The following is a 17,700-nucleotide window of genomic DNA, read 5'->3' on the forward strand; positions in this document are numbered from 1 at the left end:
GGCAAAAGGGACAGGGAAAATGCCTTAGGGCTATTTTCTGCTTGCCTGTGGCCCACAATTACTTACTCTTTCCAAAGAGGCTACTTGAAAAGGACTTTTGGGACATGGAGACATTTTTAAGTGACGTAGAACTTCATCCGTTGTAGCTAGCACCGTCTCCAATCTAAGCTGTCATTGCTGCCATGCTACAATATGAGACTTTAATTGGGTAAGTGATCAATTCTGAAACAGTTTCTGGTGATAAAAATAGTCTGTATGAATCTCAGATAGAAGTTGTTACACTTATATTTTGAAAATAATCTTTTCTGAGAACTAGAGTACAACTGGCTCTCTTTCTATAAAATTTAATACCTTTTTCTTAAATTCTGACTCCCCTGAGCTTCCTTCCCCCAAAAATCTTGCTTTGGAGTAAAATTCAAATTTAATTTTGAAATAAAGTTGATGAGATGAGCTATAGAAACTTGATACTAAAAATATATTATAGCTTCTAATAGTATATTTGATGTACACTGTTATATAAGTTTTAGATGCCTAATAATTCTGTATGTTACCCAGTGCTCACCATGACAAGTGAAGTCACCATCTGTCACCATACAACATGATTACAACACAATTGACTATATATTCCCTATGCTGTATTTTTCATCTACTGGCTCATTTATAACTAGAAGTTTGTATCTCTTAATCCCCTTTACCTATTTTACCCAAAAAAATTGACATTTCTGTTGGTGAAAATGGTCAAATATGGGTGACTTCATAGAGTTTATAAGGTTCAATATGATATTTCTAGTCTTAGTGTGTCTAAGTATGCTTTTCTGGGAACCCATGTTGGGACAAATTAACTTTGTTACCTTAATGATCTGCAACGTATTTCTTAACTTACTCTCACTAATTTTGATGCCTTTCTTAGTTGTGTGTAGTACTACTGTAACATTCAGCTCCAGCCTACAAACTCCAGACTAGGACAAGAATGGTGCTATATGGGAAGACTAAGGCATTAAAAAAAGTAGATAACCCTGTGCAAAGTAAATCCATATCTCCTCGACTCCATGGTACACCAGGTGATTTTTGCTAGCTACTCCTTGAAGACATTCCATGCGGCTTGCTCACCTTATCTTTGAGATGCAGCCTTCAATCAAACTTCAGCAGAGCAGCCAGAGTGATTCTTTTTAAAAATACTATTAAATGAGGGGCGCCTGCGTGGCTCAGTGGGTTAAAGCCTCTGTCTTCGGCTCAGATCATGATCTCAGGGTCCTGGGATCGAGCCCCACGTCGGGCTCTCTGCTCAGCAGGGAGCCTGCTTCCCCCGCTCCCCCGCCTGCCTCTCTGCCTACTTGTGATCTCAGTCAAATAAACAAATAAAATATTAAATAAAATACAGTACTATTAAATGAAAGGATCCTTCCTTAGATTCACTCTACTTTGGTCATCTTTGGGAGGCTAAAGGACAATATTGTCATTCTGTTTCTTTTTACTGTCACTTTTTGTGGCAAGTAATCTTCATTGTAAATGAGGAAGTTGAAAAGTTGGTCAGTTTCATATGGATAGTATCACATATCACATATGTGCAGAAGATCTGCAAAAATCATAGATTATTAGATTTTTCACAAAGTAAACACGTCCCAGGACCCAGAACAGGAAACAAAACATTGCTAGAATCCTACAAACTCCTTCATGTCTCCATCAATATTATAACTCTCAGCAGTTATCCTACCCACACTTTTAACATCAGGTGGGTTTTCTTCTATTTGAACTTTATATTAATGGAATCACACAGTATGAGTTCTTTGGTACCGGACTGCTTTTGCCCAGCATCATTTTTGTGAAAACATTCCTTGCTGTTGCAAGTAGTTGTAGCTCATCCATTTCCATTGCTATACAAGTTTCATTGTACAACTATTATCACAATGCATTTGCCCTTTTCTATTGTTAGTAAACATTTGGGTTGTGTTGGATATTAGGGTGTTAAAAATAGTGCCTCTATGAACGCTTGTGACTGTGTCTTTCGGTGAACATATTGCGTAGGATATATCCTAGGAATAGAATTGGTGAGTAAAAATATGCATGCCTTCAGCTAAGCAGATATTGCCAGACATTTGCCCAAAGTGGTCGTACCAATTTGCAAACCTACCATCAGGTGTTGGCGAATTCCAATAGCTCCTTACCTCCACAATTAATGTCATGTCTTTCACCTTAGCCATTCTGATGGGTGTGCTATGAGTTCAATTTGGTCCTAATTTGTGATTCTCATGACTAATGCTGTTGAGCACTTTATTTGTTGGCAATCTGGAGAAAGTAGTTCAATTTTCATGAATACTAAGTAGGTGATATGTGGGTATGGCTAAAATCATATGGGTGATAGTGAAACTGCTAAAGCGTAGTAAATACTGCTTTCATTAATGAATCTTTTACTAATTGATACTTTTATTCCTTTAAAAAAGCTTTTGCTCTAATAAATTCAATTAAATAGAAGCTTAGAGTTAATAATGAATAATCCCCTCTGTGGAATGATATAAGATACCAAGGTCTATATCATGGGAAGCTGCCCAGAGGATGCCATTTATTTTCAATATAACTATTCTTTATAAGATAAAAGATGTATACAAATATTAATGAAAGAAATACAACAAAAATAATTTTAATGGTTAAATAACAGTATTTCTGTAGTTTAAATTTTTCTCAAAATTATAGAAGGAAAAAGTAAATATATAGTATGTAACTATGTTAATTCACAGTGTGCCACATATGGTGTGGTCTAGCAATAAGATACACATTTCTTAAAAAGTGTATTTTGGAGGGACTCCTGGGTGGCTCAGTGGGTTAAGCCTCTGCTTTCGGCTCAGGTCATGATCCCAGCGTTCTGGGATCAAGTCCCACATGGTGCTCTCTGCTCAGCAGGGAGCCTGCTTCCGCCTCTCTCTTTGCCTACCTCTCTGTCTACTTGTGATCTCTCTCTGCCAAGTAAATAAATTAAATATTAAAAAAAAAATAAAAATAAATGTATTTTAGAGAAGTAGGGAGAGGCAAAGGGAGGAGAGAGAAATCCAAGCAGACTCCACGCGGAGTGTGGAGCCTGACGCCGGGCTCAGTCTCACAACCCCAAAATCATGACCTGAACCAAAACCAAGAGTCAGACACTCAACTGACTATGCTACCAGGTGCCCCAGATACACATTGTCAGTCGTATGATCTTTGACTCTTGCCAGGGTGTCTCTACGATTATATGTAAGTTATTATTTGTAAACAATGTCTTGAGGTCCGGCCCTGATTCCCACACAAAAACAATAATTTTACCAGTTGCTGCATGAATTGTGTCTACTTGTAGATGCTTCATATCTGAAGGTCCTTGGAAGTCTTCTTGCCCAATCCTGTTCTCCCACTCAGCCTTGTTCTCCTCCCTCTTCCCTCCCCAATCTCCCTCTGCCAACATCTGCTTTTATATTCAATGAAAATTAGTCAACATTTTTTATAATCAACAAGATAATCCAAAATCTAAATTTTTTACTACAAATCTGTAATGCAGCCCTGCTTGTATTCTAAAAACTTTGTGATTCTGTGGAACTGTGCTCCTGGAGGAGCATATTCTAGGAGTCCTTCATTCTCCCATAATAAATCTTAATCCACTCTATCTCCTATACCAGAAACGTTGGAATCCCCTTTCTTCTACCTCTTCCTTCTCCTCCCCTGTTATCAATCTGACATCAAGCCGTAGCTATTCTTTCTTTAAAGTGTTAATTTTTATCCTTCAGGTAACAGTCCCCTATAAAATAACAATAATTGGGTGACAGAAGCTTCATATTCTTACTGTTTTGTTGCTTTTCTGTCTCCAGATGGTTAAATAATATGTCTGAGGTTTCAAAGCTTCAGTGATAGACATGGAGTCTGAACCTTGATTTTCTTTTTTCTTTTTTTTTTTTTAAAGATTTTTATTTGTTTATGTGAGAGAGAGAAAAAGAGAGAAAGAGATCTTGAGCAAGAGGAGGGGTAGAGGGAGAAGCAGATTCCCTGCTGAGCAAGTAACCTGATGCAGGGCTTGACCCCAGGACCCTGGGATTATGACCTGAGCTAAAGGCAGACACTTAACCGACTGAGCCACCTTGGCAACCCAAGCCTAAATTTTCTGACTCCAATGTCAATGGTCTTAAAACACTACGCTGTAGTGCCGGAGGAGACCATTTTTCATCTGAGTCTAGAAACATGAGCAGGACCTGACAGTGGGGCAGAATATAGAAGAATGTACTGGAAAAGCCTAAATAGAGTCTGGAGGTATAAACGTGCAAAACGTAGGAAATTGCAATTTTCAAGTATGATTGCTGTATCTTTTTTTTCACTGTTCTGAGATTCATTGTTTATGTGCCACACCCAGTGCTCCATGCAATAAGTGCCCTCCTTAATACCCACCACCAGGCTCACCCATCTCCTACCCCCTCTCCTCCAAAACTCTTTGTTTCTCAGAGTCCACAGTCTCTCATGGTTTGTCTGCCCCTCCGATTTACCACAGTTCACTTTTCCTTTACTTCTCCTAATGTCCTCCATGTTATTCCTTATGCTCCACAAGTAAGTGTGAAACCATATGATAATTGACTCTCTCTGCTTGACTTATTTAACTCAGCATAATCTCATCCAGTCCCATGCTTGTTGACACAAAAGTTGGGTGGGTGTTCATCCTTTCTGGTGACTGTGTAATATTCCATTGTGTATATAGACCATATCTTCTTTATCGATTTGTCCGTTGAAGGGCATCTTGGTTCTTTCCACAGTTTGGTGACCGTGGCCGTTGCTGCTATGAACATTGGGGTACATATGGCCCTTCTTTTCGCTGCATCTGTGTCTTTGGAGTAAATACCCAGTAGTGCCAATTGCAGGGTTGTAGGGTAGCTTTGTTTTTAATTTTTTGAGGAATCTCCACACTGTTTTCCAAAGTGGCTGCTATATTTGATAAAGAAAACTACCAACTTGTTTTCTATGTGGAATCTAGACTTGAAAAATGACACTTAGTGCTAGCTTCTAGAAGTACCATGAGCCAAGAGTAGATTGGGCATAAGGTTCAGTTATGATTACAAATACAAAGTTGTGTAGCTTGACATATTTATATTTATCTCATATCATTTATCAGTAATGTTTACACCAAGAGAAACATTCTCTATGCATGAGGGGGGAAAATTTTATGGAGAGCCTTCTGCTTTCCATGTGAGTTCTCATATCAGCTCTCTAAAACATAGGAGTGAGCAATCCATGAGAATGTCTGGAGGAATAATGTGAACTCTATAATTTTTACAGCTAAGATGCTATTATAGATTAAACAGAGAAGCCCTGGCATCCTCTAGTTACCCAAATAATCATTTCATTATTTCCTTCTGGGTTGCAATTATTTATTTCTAACTAGTGTTTTACTATAGCATTAAATATACTCCTTTTGGAACTAAAAGCTGTAGCCAAATACATTGTCTTTGTCTGACATGACATTTTAGTTGCTGTTAGAAAAATAAAAATCCTTTATCGTCTTACATTCTTTTAACAAAATCTGTTAAAATGATTAGGCAGATTTTTTTCCCCCAACTAGTTTCACAGATATTTGAAGAATTTAAGATACTGTAGAGAAGGTCTATAATTTCTGAATAAACTTTGCTCTATTTAAGGGCCAAATATTAACTCCATTGTTGAAAAAAAAATTATGATGAAGTTGAAACAAGTGTCTCTTGAGTGAGTAACCACAGCATCTGGTATTCTTTACCTGTAGGTTGAAGAAAAAGTCCCAGTCGGTGGATATTACGGCTCCAGGGTTCAACCCTCTGGCTGCTGCAGGAAAGCAGACGCCACAGGCCAGTAAGCCCCCCACACCCAAGACGCCCATCATTGAAGAGGAGCAGAACAATGCGACCAATACCCAGAAGCATCCTTCTCGGAGGAGTGAGCTGAAGAGGTTCTACACTATTGGTGAGCACCAGACATTTGATGCCGTTGGACAGGTGCCATCTGTCTGAACAGCCCTGTGAATGTGGGGATCTGCAGTTCCATGCCCCCTTGCCTATAGGATGCGTATATCTTTCTGCGGGTTGATGCAGTCATTTTCTCATGCGGTTTGAACATGGAGATGGAAGAGCGCTGAAAACCTTCCACAAAGTTAAATAAGGGAGCAGGCTTGGGGACCGGCCCCGTCCTGGCCTGAGGGGAGTTAGTCATGTGTGTCTTTGGCTCTCCAGCGTGTGAGCTGACATGCTACCTACTTTCAGTTTTGGCCCCCACAGCCAGCGCCGCTTCTTGTTTATTTGTGTTTGTTCTTTTCATGTTTCCTCTGGGCTCTCAAGTCTCTCACCGTGTTCTGTCAGGGTGTCGAGACAGTGGTTGATGTGCCTCCATGACTACCAAAACCACTAAGAAAATAGAGGCTGAGGGAGGGTGGGTAGCTGTGCAGGTGTGCACTGCCCTTGCACGTCACTTCGCTTTGGAGGGGTTGAATGCCATGTGGAACCCATCAGCTAAGAAAATAGTAAAATCTGGGTGGAGTCGTGTAGGCATAATGCTGCTTTATTTGCATGGGGGAGATAAATCTACCCAGAAAGAGGAGAGGGAGGCTTTGCTTTGCTTATAACTTCATTTTAGAGAGATTTGGTCATATCCAAAAGCCTTTAAAGTTCATGGCTTCATGGGTTAACCAAAGTTACATCAAAGGGCATACATTTATAGCAAATAAAATGAGGAATCCACCTGCCCAACGGAGTATGGGATGTTTGAAAATGTTGTCTCCGCTATTTTAGTGTTCTTATCTAGAGATCACACTCGGGAGACCGGATTCCTAATTCTGACTTCCACATCAGTTTTCTCTGTGACTTTGTCAAGCCATGTTCCTGTGTCTTTGGGTTCCGTTGTAGCCTTCAGGTCTGAAGACATGCGTCCATGTAGGTCTAGCACTATTTCAGGATGTGGTGACTAAAACCATGCTTTCCTATTCTGCCATTTTATGTTCTCGTCCTACATCTACTCTCTGGTGTCCTCTTTCCTGATGAAAATGTTCGAGTCTTATTTTTCAAGAGATGGTAGGCATGGTGTCTTTGAGGTTATTTATAGTCAAATAATAAGAACTGATAGAAGGGTAAACAGGTTCATATTTCCATTTTTAAAGCTTAAAATAGCATGTTTCCAAAAATCAGTTAACTAGAAAAGTCCATAAAGTTTGTACAACTGTCTCTCTGTTTTCCCAGTGTTCTTTCCTCACACCCTTCAACGTGTCCATCACCTTCTACTGCTTTTCCAACTTATTAACTGGCCGAGGAAAAACAAACAAACAAAACAAAACAGTATTTTGCCTTCAGAAAATAGTTTAGCATATAAACACAATATTCCTTAAAGATGAGAAAATGAGGGAGAAACAATGACAAGTTTGGCCGCATAAATAGATAAGCCTAGAAAATAGAAGTTTATATAATATAATGAATTTATATAATTTATATTATATATGTATATAATATAGTTTATATAATATAATATAATGAAATGGTGAGTTGGGGTTGCAGAGAGATGTACGGTGAGTTATCAAAAATAACCCTACCACTACTGAATTTTTAATGATTGGACTTGTAATAATTTGATTCATAACCAGTGCCAGTGGCATATCTATTATATTAAAGCAGATATCTGAATTGTTTACTTAATGTGTTTTTATAACCACTCTACTAATTTGGACCCGTAACTTATTTTCAAGGCTGAAATACTAGCAACTATATAATCGCCTGTATTGAAAGGTTATGTCACAAAACAAGTGTCTTTCAGAATCCTTTAAGGGCATGTGTTGATAAAAACAACAATTAAAATTACCCCTGATTGTTAATGCCATATACCAGGCACAGGTGAAGCTTGTTAGGCAGGTGTTCTATTCTTTATTTTTATGGATGAGGGATAGAAACTGAGAGAAATTAAGGAGCCATGAACAAGAGATAGCAGACTGTGCAAATGAAATTAACCTTCTCTTGTGGCACTTCAGAATCAGCCTTCAGTTATACAGAAGGTTACCTGCATTGGTGTGCCAAATGAGTCTCTATGGCAATACAGTGGAGCAATATTTTTACTTCAATTCTCAGATGATCTCATTTAAGGAAACATGCCAACTAACCCATCCACCAGCCAGTGTGCCCTTTCATTGAAAGGGCTCTTTCAATGTTTGAATTTCTAGAGCACACAATTGAGAAAAAAAAACCTAGAAGCCCTCCTGTGGCCAAGTTAAGTACTACATTTAGGCTTTTCAATGAAGAGCCATACTGTATTGAAGTGAAATAGTGTATTTAAATTCAAGCGATGATTCTGAGGATTAAAGAATTTTCAAATTAAAAGAAACTAGAAGATTTTGAAGTTATTTAACTTTTAGGGCCTGAGTGGTGCACTAGCTTCTCTAGAAATTTCTTTCACTCTCACAACTGTTCTCCTTCATGGACCTATGTACAGCCTCTATTTCTTGTGGAGTGGACTCTAGGAAAGACATACAGTCTTCTTGTATAGACAGTAGATTTGGGTCCTTAATTATTCCTAGTAATAGAAACCTATTAAGCCTAATTAGCAGCAAAATAATGACACAGCATAAACTCACTTTTATAAGAGAATTAACCCATTCTACAGAAGTGTAATAACATTTCATTGATTTGGAATAAGTAGGGGAAAAGCTGTTCTCTATTGATGTGAAATATATGAATCTTCAGGTATATTAAGAGGAAATAATCCCCCCTCCTTGCGTTTAAGCTCCCGTGGCCTCTTAACTCTTGCTTGTCCCCCTTGTTTTCCTGTGTTGGCATGTCTATCTCCATACTGGCTCTCCTGTGGGTAGAGGGTGATGCTCTTAATTTCCCTGATCCAAGTACTTAGTACTGCGTGAAGTGCGTAGGGAGTGCTAAATAAGCTTTGAGGTTGGTAAAGGGGGCTAGCAGAGATTGTGAGGGTTAACCTTGCCCTTGCTAGTGGAGGAGGTGAGGAGGTGCTTAAGCAGTTTCAGGAGGAGCTTTGGAGGTTTCATTCTAGTTCCTCATTGCTCCTCAGAGAAGGATCAGAACACCTGCTATGGAAAACGATGAACCAAATAATACAACTTTCCTATCTGTCTATCTATATTCTATCTATCTATCTGCCGAGATTAGAGGTACCAAAGTCTTCTTTTATGAAAGAGCACCTCTGTTTAAGTGCTGTCTGCAACTTCACAGACAAAGAAGACAAGGGCAGAACTTGACCTTCCCAGGTTCCTGGCTCAGCAGAGCTTCCAAACAGGTGTGATACGGGAGCTCCTTGGCTCTCAAGTGTCGGAATGAATAATACCTCTGGAGCTTTCCTTCAGTTGAGACCTCGTCCTGTCAGGTGCTCACCTTGTCATATGAACTGACAGCCTGCTTACCTCTGTTAATCGCCTATTTACCCTCATGGCCCAGCCCAGTCTTTGCCTTTTATTCTGTCTGTGTTAATGTTACTGTAACACCTTCCCTTTATTAAAACACCACGTATGGTGAATCAGTCAGGGTTCTTTACACAGTAATTTCCACTTATATTCAGATGACTGAATTCTCAGTTTATTTGGGGCATATGTATAACTCAAACTCTCCCACATATGAAAATATGTTCATTCATTTAAGAAGCTTTCATTTATTAATTCAGTAAATATTTATGGAATGCCCACTACATGCCTGGCCTTATTTGAAGTTCTGCTAATATAAGAGTAAATAAGACCAAGTACATGCCCTCAGTGGCTTGTATTCTAGTGGGGAGGACAGGCTATAAACAATCAGAAGGTTAACACATTGTCAAGGAATGATAAGTATATAAAGGAAAAAAAAAAGGTTAAGAGAGAAAAGGTGGTAGAAAAGTTACTCTGTATAATGTGTTTAAATCCTACACAGGTTTTATTTGACGAATTTTGTCAAATGACCTGTACTGTTCTGAGAAATCAATTAGCATGGCTTTAGTTACATACAGGACATCTAATGTGTTCATAATACATTTTTCAGAGAGTTGTTTCTTGCTTTCCTTGCATAGACTTAGGTTTGAAAAGACTAATGGAATTGATATTTGCAGCATGAAGAAGCAAATGATTGAGGGGAAGTTTAATGACCTTCAAGCGTCCCAGCATTGTTTGAAGAAGTGGCGTCCATATGCTTTTCATTCCTACCAAGAAAAGAATAAGACACTTGGGTTAAGCTGTAGTATAGAATATTGAAATTAAATAAAGAATGTGACATGTTTTAGTATATGTTACCAGAAAGTAGGCTTTTTGCTTGTTTTTTAAGGTACAGCTCTTACTTCTTTTTTTTTTTTTTAAGATTTTATCTTATTTATTTATTTGACAGACAGAGATCACAAGTAGGCAGACAGAGGGGTAGGGAGCAGACTCCCTGCTGAGCAGAGAGCCAGATGTGGGGCTCGATCCAAGAACCTTCGAATCATGACCCAAGCAGAAGGCAGAGGCTTAACCCACTGAGCCACCCAGGCACCCCCAGCTCTTCTTTAGGATGGTTCGGGAGTCAGTTTGCCTAGAGCGAAAATGGTACCAGCTCTCAAAGATCCTAAATGATTTTGATCAATGTCAGGAAGCCGTGGTGTACTCATTCCACGTGCTTATTAAACCCCTCCTTTGGCTCAGCTGATCAGCCGTCGGTGGTGAGATACCAGGCTGCTGGAACCTGATGTCTACATTGGACTCCCGTTCTAAGTACGCATACATGGGTACTTAGAATCTCCAAAGCTCGCTGTCTTCACATCTTTCCTTTTTTACTAAAAGATTGAAATCGTCTGCATGAGTGCTCGTCGTGGTGCCTGGAATGGGGAAGTTCTCCGTCAGCGAGGGAGCTTGTCCTTGCGGTTGCTGGGCATCAAGGAAGCAGCCAGCACTCATGATCCCCGGGGCGGGGATTTGGAGCTAACCTAGGACTGGTGTGATGCAAGCCTCCTAGTCTTTGATCCTTGTACATCTGATCAACTGCCTCCTGCTTCAAAAACCCTGCGGTGGTTCTTCACTCTCCCCAGAAAACCAGATCGTTCCTCTATAGCCCTTTCGTGTTCTGCCCGCACTTACTCTCCAGCTTTCTCTCAGACCCCAGCCCTACACTCTAGCCAAGCCAAACTCCTTACGGTTTCCCGAAGGTGTGCTAATGTATACTACATCACGGGCTTCATGCCAGCTCTTCTTTCTGCCTAGAACAGTGTTGAAAATAAACCCAAACGTCCCTCGTAACCAGCCACACTTTCCCCAAATCTGATCAACATGAATAAATTTCAGAGCATTTTAACATACCCATTGTCAGTTGTTTAGGTCACTAGCAAATACTCCTTGAAACCAGTGATTGCTTAGAACATTCTTCAAGGGTAAATGGAACATGGATTCTGACCACCATGCAGCATTCTATAGAATTAAGCCCCTGACAGTTGAACGACTTACTCATGATTGCACTCTAAATAGTGGCAAAGCCAAGGAAAGAATCTACAGAGACCAGTAACTAATAGTAAAGTGCTTATCAGCTACGTCTTCAGATCACAGTCTCTTCTCAGAAGCAAGACAAAAATGAAATTACATTGTTAGTAGAGCTCTTAGTGAGTGGTTCCTCAGTGCAAATCCATTCCATTGATGGTGAAACTGATCCATTAAAAAAGAATACTAGCTTTTCATCAGATTTGACTTTTTCAATTAAAGTGACTCTCCTTCCCTTCTTTTCTTTCTTCCTCTCTTGTTCTGTCCTTTTTTCTTCCTCCCTTCCTCCTTTCTTTCATTTTTTCCTCCTTTTCTTTCCTGCCTCCTTCCTTGTGTTAAAAACGAACTGCTTTTTGTGAAATGATGACATAGTATATATATTGGTTTGGTAGACTTTTTCAATCAGGTTTGTTCTTTTTAAATCTCTTTGCTTCTCAAAATTAAGTTGGGAAATGTCCCCCAGAATATCCTTTTGAAATTTTGCCGGTCTGTGAAATTGTAAAATCTGAAATCCAATGTTCTTGTCTTTGGCCCTGCCTTCAGGTTAGAAAGCCTTCCACGTTGCAAGTTTAATGAAACACAGTTAAAAACAAATTTGTATCTTACTAACCCTGGGCTGCTTACATATTAAAAAGAGAGCCTACAGAATTAGGGGTTCCCTGGGAATTCTTCTGAGTAGTTGGCAAAATTAAAACAGTAATAACTAGTTTGGAAACTCTAAAAAGAGAAAAGCAAGACACATATTTTAACTGCTTTTTAATTGCGGTACACCAGGCATTTTAAAATATCACCACATAACTTGTATGCCTCTCATTTTGAAGCCAGACTTTTTAATTATAAGAATTAAAAAGAGCAACTCTAAAGTGAAAAACACTGTAACAGGAGAGAAAAAAAAAAATTAAAAAGACTAATCTTGCTGGAGGCGACACATTCCGTAGCATGAAACTAGGTCATCCCTGAACCAGAACCTTCTCTCCAAGCTAGAAGAATCTTCATGTAAAAGCAGAAAGTCTCTGCGATTTAATCAGCAGAATGATCTTGGCATACAGGTCACCGCCTATAAGCGCAGAAACTAAAATGGATAACTGCTCTCAGGGTTCAAATTAAATTATGTTCTTCAGAAAAATGACTTTGTTTTGAAGTTTGTTCTGACATTTTGATGACTTCTTGTATTTTCTGAGTCACAAGAATATGTAAGGAAAATTATTCCATTGCTGAGGTTCCTGGTGATACATGGAAGCTGAAATTTTCTAAGTGAACCTGAGCTTTTCACGAATTTTGAAGCCCGTACATGTGCAGAAGTGTCATTTCTTTTCTTTTTATGTATATTGCATAAGAATATGCAATTTTTATTAGGATAGTGAATTTAAAGATATCGAGAGCCCAAGTTCAATTTTTTGTTCATTTGTAGGATAAGTAGACCTAGGGATTCAGTATATGAGAGTCTGTGTGTACGTGTTGGAGAGGTATTTAGTTGGGTTTTTATTTCATGTCACTTTTTCTTATTTATTCTTTGTAAAACCCACTTTAAAACAGGAAGGCTAGGAAAACCCACCAGCAGAAACTCCTCTTCAACTCTAAAGTAAATATGAAAGCTTTACGTCTTCCTAGAGAAATCACATCTTTTTTACTAAACATTTATACAATTTTAAACTTTACTTTAAGCAGTAGATGTCCTCAGAAGGAAGAAAAGTGTCTGTTTGATATCCCTGTAGCTTGGTAGTGCCTATAGTGTGCCAGAGAAGTTTGCAAACTCTTATTTTCCTGGGCTCGCACCATAATTTATGCATCCGCCTTATTCTTTTTTGCCCTAACTCTGTGATTGTTTGCTGTCAGAAGTAATCAGCCCAGGATCAAGCTTCATCATTGTTGTGATAAAGGGATTAAGAAATATCGGTAACTCTCAGTTTCCCTGAGCAGCTTGTATTGGTACTGTTAACCTGAAAAATAAAACTGTCACTTACTTCATCTCCAAACATGTGTTAATTCAGGAATAGCAGAAAACTGCCATTCAGGACAAGCAAGCTAAGGCAGAACGACAGAGAAGACCAGAGAATAAAGGACTACCCTTCTACAGAAGGAACAAGGGCGTTGGGAGGGCTCTTGGAGTAAACTGGGATTTGGAAGTGTTGTGGTGTTTTGTGGGCTCCCGTCCTGACAGCCTCTCATTGGTTGGGCTGGCCCCGGGGGAGAAGAAAACCCTCTCTTCTTCCTGTGGGTTAGTAAAGTATTATGGACTAACGAGTTTGTCTCTTTCTCTTGGGTCTGCAGTTAAGGCTGAGGGGTAAGGTGTGAGCGCTCCCCCTGCCGGCCGGCCCATTCCTTTTTTTTTTTTTTTTAAGATTTTATTTATTTATTTGACAGACAGAGATCACAAGTTTTTAGAGAGGCAGGCAGAGAGAGGGGGGGAAGCAGGCCCCCCGCAGAGCAGAAAGCCCGATGCGGGGCTCGATCCCAGGACTCTAGGATCATAACCTGAGCTGAATGCAGAGGCTTTAACCCACTGAGCCACCCAGGTGCCCCCATCCCATTCCATTTTAAATGAGGTTTCCTTTAATGAGTTTTCACAGAATGGTGTGTTTGAGTTGCCACATAATCATAACTTACTAAAAATAAATTATACCTGTCAATTTACTTAATGATTTCTAAACAGCCTAATTAAAACTGGTTAGAATTGTGGAATAATTAAAATGGACATTGTTTCATGGTTGAGAAATCATCATGATCCTGTTTGAAATTTGCTAAATCCCTATTAAAATAAGCCCTTTAGCTCTGTCAGCCATCAAAACTTGCCCTTTCCACCCACCGAGACTTGGAGGAATGCTCCATTCCACTGAAGCATGACTGGGGAAGAGAATGACAGATTATTAAGAAAGACCACTTTATTTTAAACATTTAATGATCGAATTAATGGCAATTTGAACAGTAAAATATGTCGTCATTTCTCCAGTATTTCCTTCTTCAAAGAGTATGAATTTTAAAAGCTTCTAAGGGTTTTGCACACATTCAGAAATAAAGTTTCTGTATGTCCTGATTTTTTTTAAACTTCCCAATTCATACTAATGACATTTCTTCACATATTAAAACAAAAAAAAAAAAAAAGAAAGAAATGAAAAGAAAAGAAATTCAGTACTTAACGTTCTTTAATGAAATAGTGGTCATGTTCATAAGTCTGATCAAAAGAAAATTACTTAGAAGAATAAAAATAGTTAAAAGCTAGGCACAATTAGGGCAATGTTTCCATTGCTGTTTCTTCCACACATTATGAAACTACTTCGACTACCATTGATTACTTTGAACAATTCAATTATAAATGTTTCAGTGGCCATTTGTAATAGATTTATAATAAGTCATGTGCACATTTACACACAAGCAGGCTTTTAGTGAGCTATTCTGAAACTTCACTAATTCAAACTTTGAGATAAATTGCACAGACTATGAGATTAAAAGTCTTGTGTTAGTACAACATATGAATAAAAAGCTATATGGATTTGTAATGGGGATATGAGTACAGGATACAGAAAATAATGTGTTCAGCAAATTAGCTTAAGAAACAGTTTTTCGCTAGGCAAAAATATCTACTAGGAGAAATTAATGAGTTGGTTTTATTTTGATTTTTTTAAAAAGATTTTACTTACTTATTTTAGAGAGAAAGCAGGGAGTGAGGGACACCATGACTCCCTGCTGAGCACAGAGCACAAGGCAGGGCTCAGTGTTAGGACCCTGAGATCATGACCTGAGCTGAAATCAACTTGGATGCTTAATCAGCTGAGCCACCCAGGTGCCCCAATGAGCTGGTTTTAAAGTTATGTTATCTATTAATTAGCCTATTTCATGTTGCTATGTAAATTAAAGTTAAATACCTTCAAGTATTATATGAATAAGTCTTTAGTACTTTAGATGGATACTAACTTGTGGAGAAAGCCCATATTGTCTCTGTTATCATGGCCAACAAACCTTAGTATCACATTTCTTCCATTCTGTTTGGTCATTTCTTTGGTAAACCTCTTTCATAAATTAGAATCTTAAGTCTTCTGGTGTATTTTGTCTTATGGAAGAATTGATAGGCATTTTATTTCAAAGAACTGTGTTGTAAATATTAAAAACATTACACATTCAGTATATGGAAAATAGCCCATCATCAGAGAAGTCAGTAAGACTTCTTAAAAATTTTTATTTATTTTTAAAGATTTGTTTATTTGAGAGAGTGAGAGAGAGAGAACATGTGAATGGGGGTAGAGGCAGAGAGAGAGGGAGAGGGAAAGAGAATCCTTAGGCGGACTTCCTGCTGAGCTTAGGGCCCTACACAGGGCTCTAGATCATGACCCCAGTGGAACCAAGAGTTGGACACTCAACTGACTAAGCCACCCAGGTGCCCCTTTTATGTTTTCTTTCTTTCTTTCTTCTTTTTTTTTTTTTTTAAGATTTTTTATTTTGAAATCTGTAAGGCTTTAAACAGTGCCTGCCTGCCTGCTGCATTATAATATTTTCTTTTTGCTAGCATTTGTAGTCAAGAGTCCTTGAACTTTATGTGTTGCTTAAATTTTAATACATTGATAGAAGGGACGCTGATTTCCTCTCATAGTTCTCAAAGCCATAGGAGGCAAAAATTGTCATCAATAGTATATTGGAGATAAAACACCATAGGTGCTCATGAAGAGTTGAACTTTGACTGTTTATTGAGGGTCTCGTAGACCTATTCAAAATAATTTCCTTTCTAATTAGGTAGTTTCAGTGTCTTTGAGGGTCTTTCAAGTGATTCAAGTATAACAGAAGCAGTAGAATAATATTTACTCTAAATAACAGGGTATCTGGAATGCTGTTTGGGACTACAGAGTTTCACTTCCTGTCATAAATAATTTTGTCAAATTACAGTTCTTTCCTGACATGAGGAACATTCTTATAAATACACATAGGGTAAATGGGATGGGGTAGGTATAGCCAAAAAGATGCATTGAAATTAAAATAAGAGAAATATAAGTAATAATAATTCCTTCTCTCGATGTTCTCATTTTTCACTCCCACCCCTATATGAGCCTATCTAAACTTCAATTCAATGGGTAGTTTTAAGAACGCATATTCAAAATTTTTTTAAAAAAAGGAATGCTTATTCATTCACTTAGTAAGTGATTGAGTACCATTGACAAGAGCCATTAGCTGGAAATGAGACTTCTTATAGAAGTCTTTTTTTCTGGAATGAAAGTCTCAGAGGGCACGTAGAGTTACACACAAAATAGCTGGATGGAGAGAGAAGACACTAGAGAGAAGGAAAGAGTAAGAAAAAAAATGTGAAATACCTAAAACTTTCCTCTCAAGAGGAGCCTGACACTAAAATTTAAGTACAGGTGGAAAGCTAGACATGAGAAAATCAACAAAATCAGCAATTGAGTGAGGAATTGACTCTTAACATAAAGAAAAGAATTAATTCTTAAAATGACATTATATTTTGTTTGAGGCTTCTAGGATAACTGTTGAGTTTCACATTTGAATGTCAGGGTGAATGAGGTTACTATTTTACAGAGATGGAAGATATTCCTGGGATAGCTTTTACAATGGGATGTTGAGTTCATTTGTGGGTCGGTTGAGCTTAAAGTACCTGTGGAAATAGGCAGCTGGATCTGCCGTTCTATGCTCAGGCGTTGGGTTTCGAAGAAAGTCGTCCGATCATATTGGCACATACAGGCACATACAGGAGTGGGCATACAGGAGTTTCTTAAGACAAGTGAATAGAGTGAGAAGTAGAGTCTTACCCAAAATATAAGAGTAGGAAAAGTCCGGAGGCTGTAGAGGGAACTGAGAAAGGATGGTCAAGGGCAGAGCAAGTAATTCTTGTATCTTCCAGCTCTATATTCCAGTAGATTTGTCCTTCTTAGCTCCTGCCAGTCCTTTAGGAAAGAGATGAAACCTTGTCATTCATATGACCCAAACTGTGAAAGATTATCATGATGGGGCCTTGACATGCTACCATTAGAGAATGCAGGTGTTCATGAAAGCTGTATAGAGAATTTTCTTTATCAAAAGAAAGAGGGGGCAGCAGCTTCTCTTTGGTTCCCTTCTTTGGTCATCACTTACCACTTAAGTTTATTGGAGTAATGATATCTGTGGAGAAAGATGGATTGAACTGGGGTTGATGTCTAAGCATCACATCGGAAACCTGTTGATGTTAAAGCAAATGGTTTCTATCCGATTTAGAAAAAAGTTAAGGTATATCAAAACATCTTTTTCCAGTATCGGATCAGTATTCATGAGTCTCTCCTTTTTGT

At 38.5% G+C, this 17,700-nt stretch overlaps 1 protein-coding gene across 6 annotated transcripts in view; it reads left to right on the top strand.

The window, feature by feature from the left end:
- OXR1 (oxidation resistance 1) overlaps positions 1-17,700 on the top strand; it is a 439,603-nt gene that overhangs the window by 221,109 nt on the left and 200,794 nt on the right. For all 6 annotated transcript variants that reach the window (XM_032316807.1, XM_032316810.1, XM_032316802.1 and 3 more), the window contains exon 3: positions 5,741-5,937. In XM_032316807.1, coding sequence (XP_032172698.1) covers positions 5,741-5,937 — 197 coding nt within the window. The remainder of the gene's footprint in view (positions 1-5,740; positions 5,938-17,700) is intronic.

The sequence above is a fragment of the Mustela erminea genome, chromosome 16, assembly GCF_009829155.1.
Source record: "Mustela erminea isolate mMusErm1 chromosome 16, mMusErm1.Pri, whole genome shotgun sequence".
Lineage (NCBI taxonomy): Eukaryota > Metazoa > Chordata > Mammalia > Carnivora > Mustelidae > Mustela > Mustela erminea.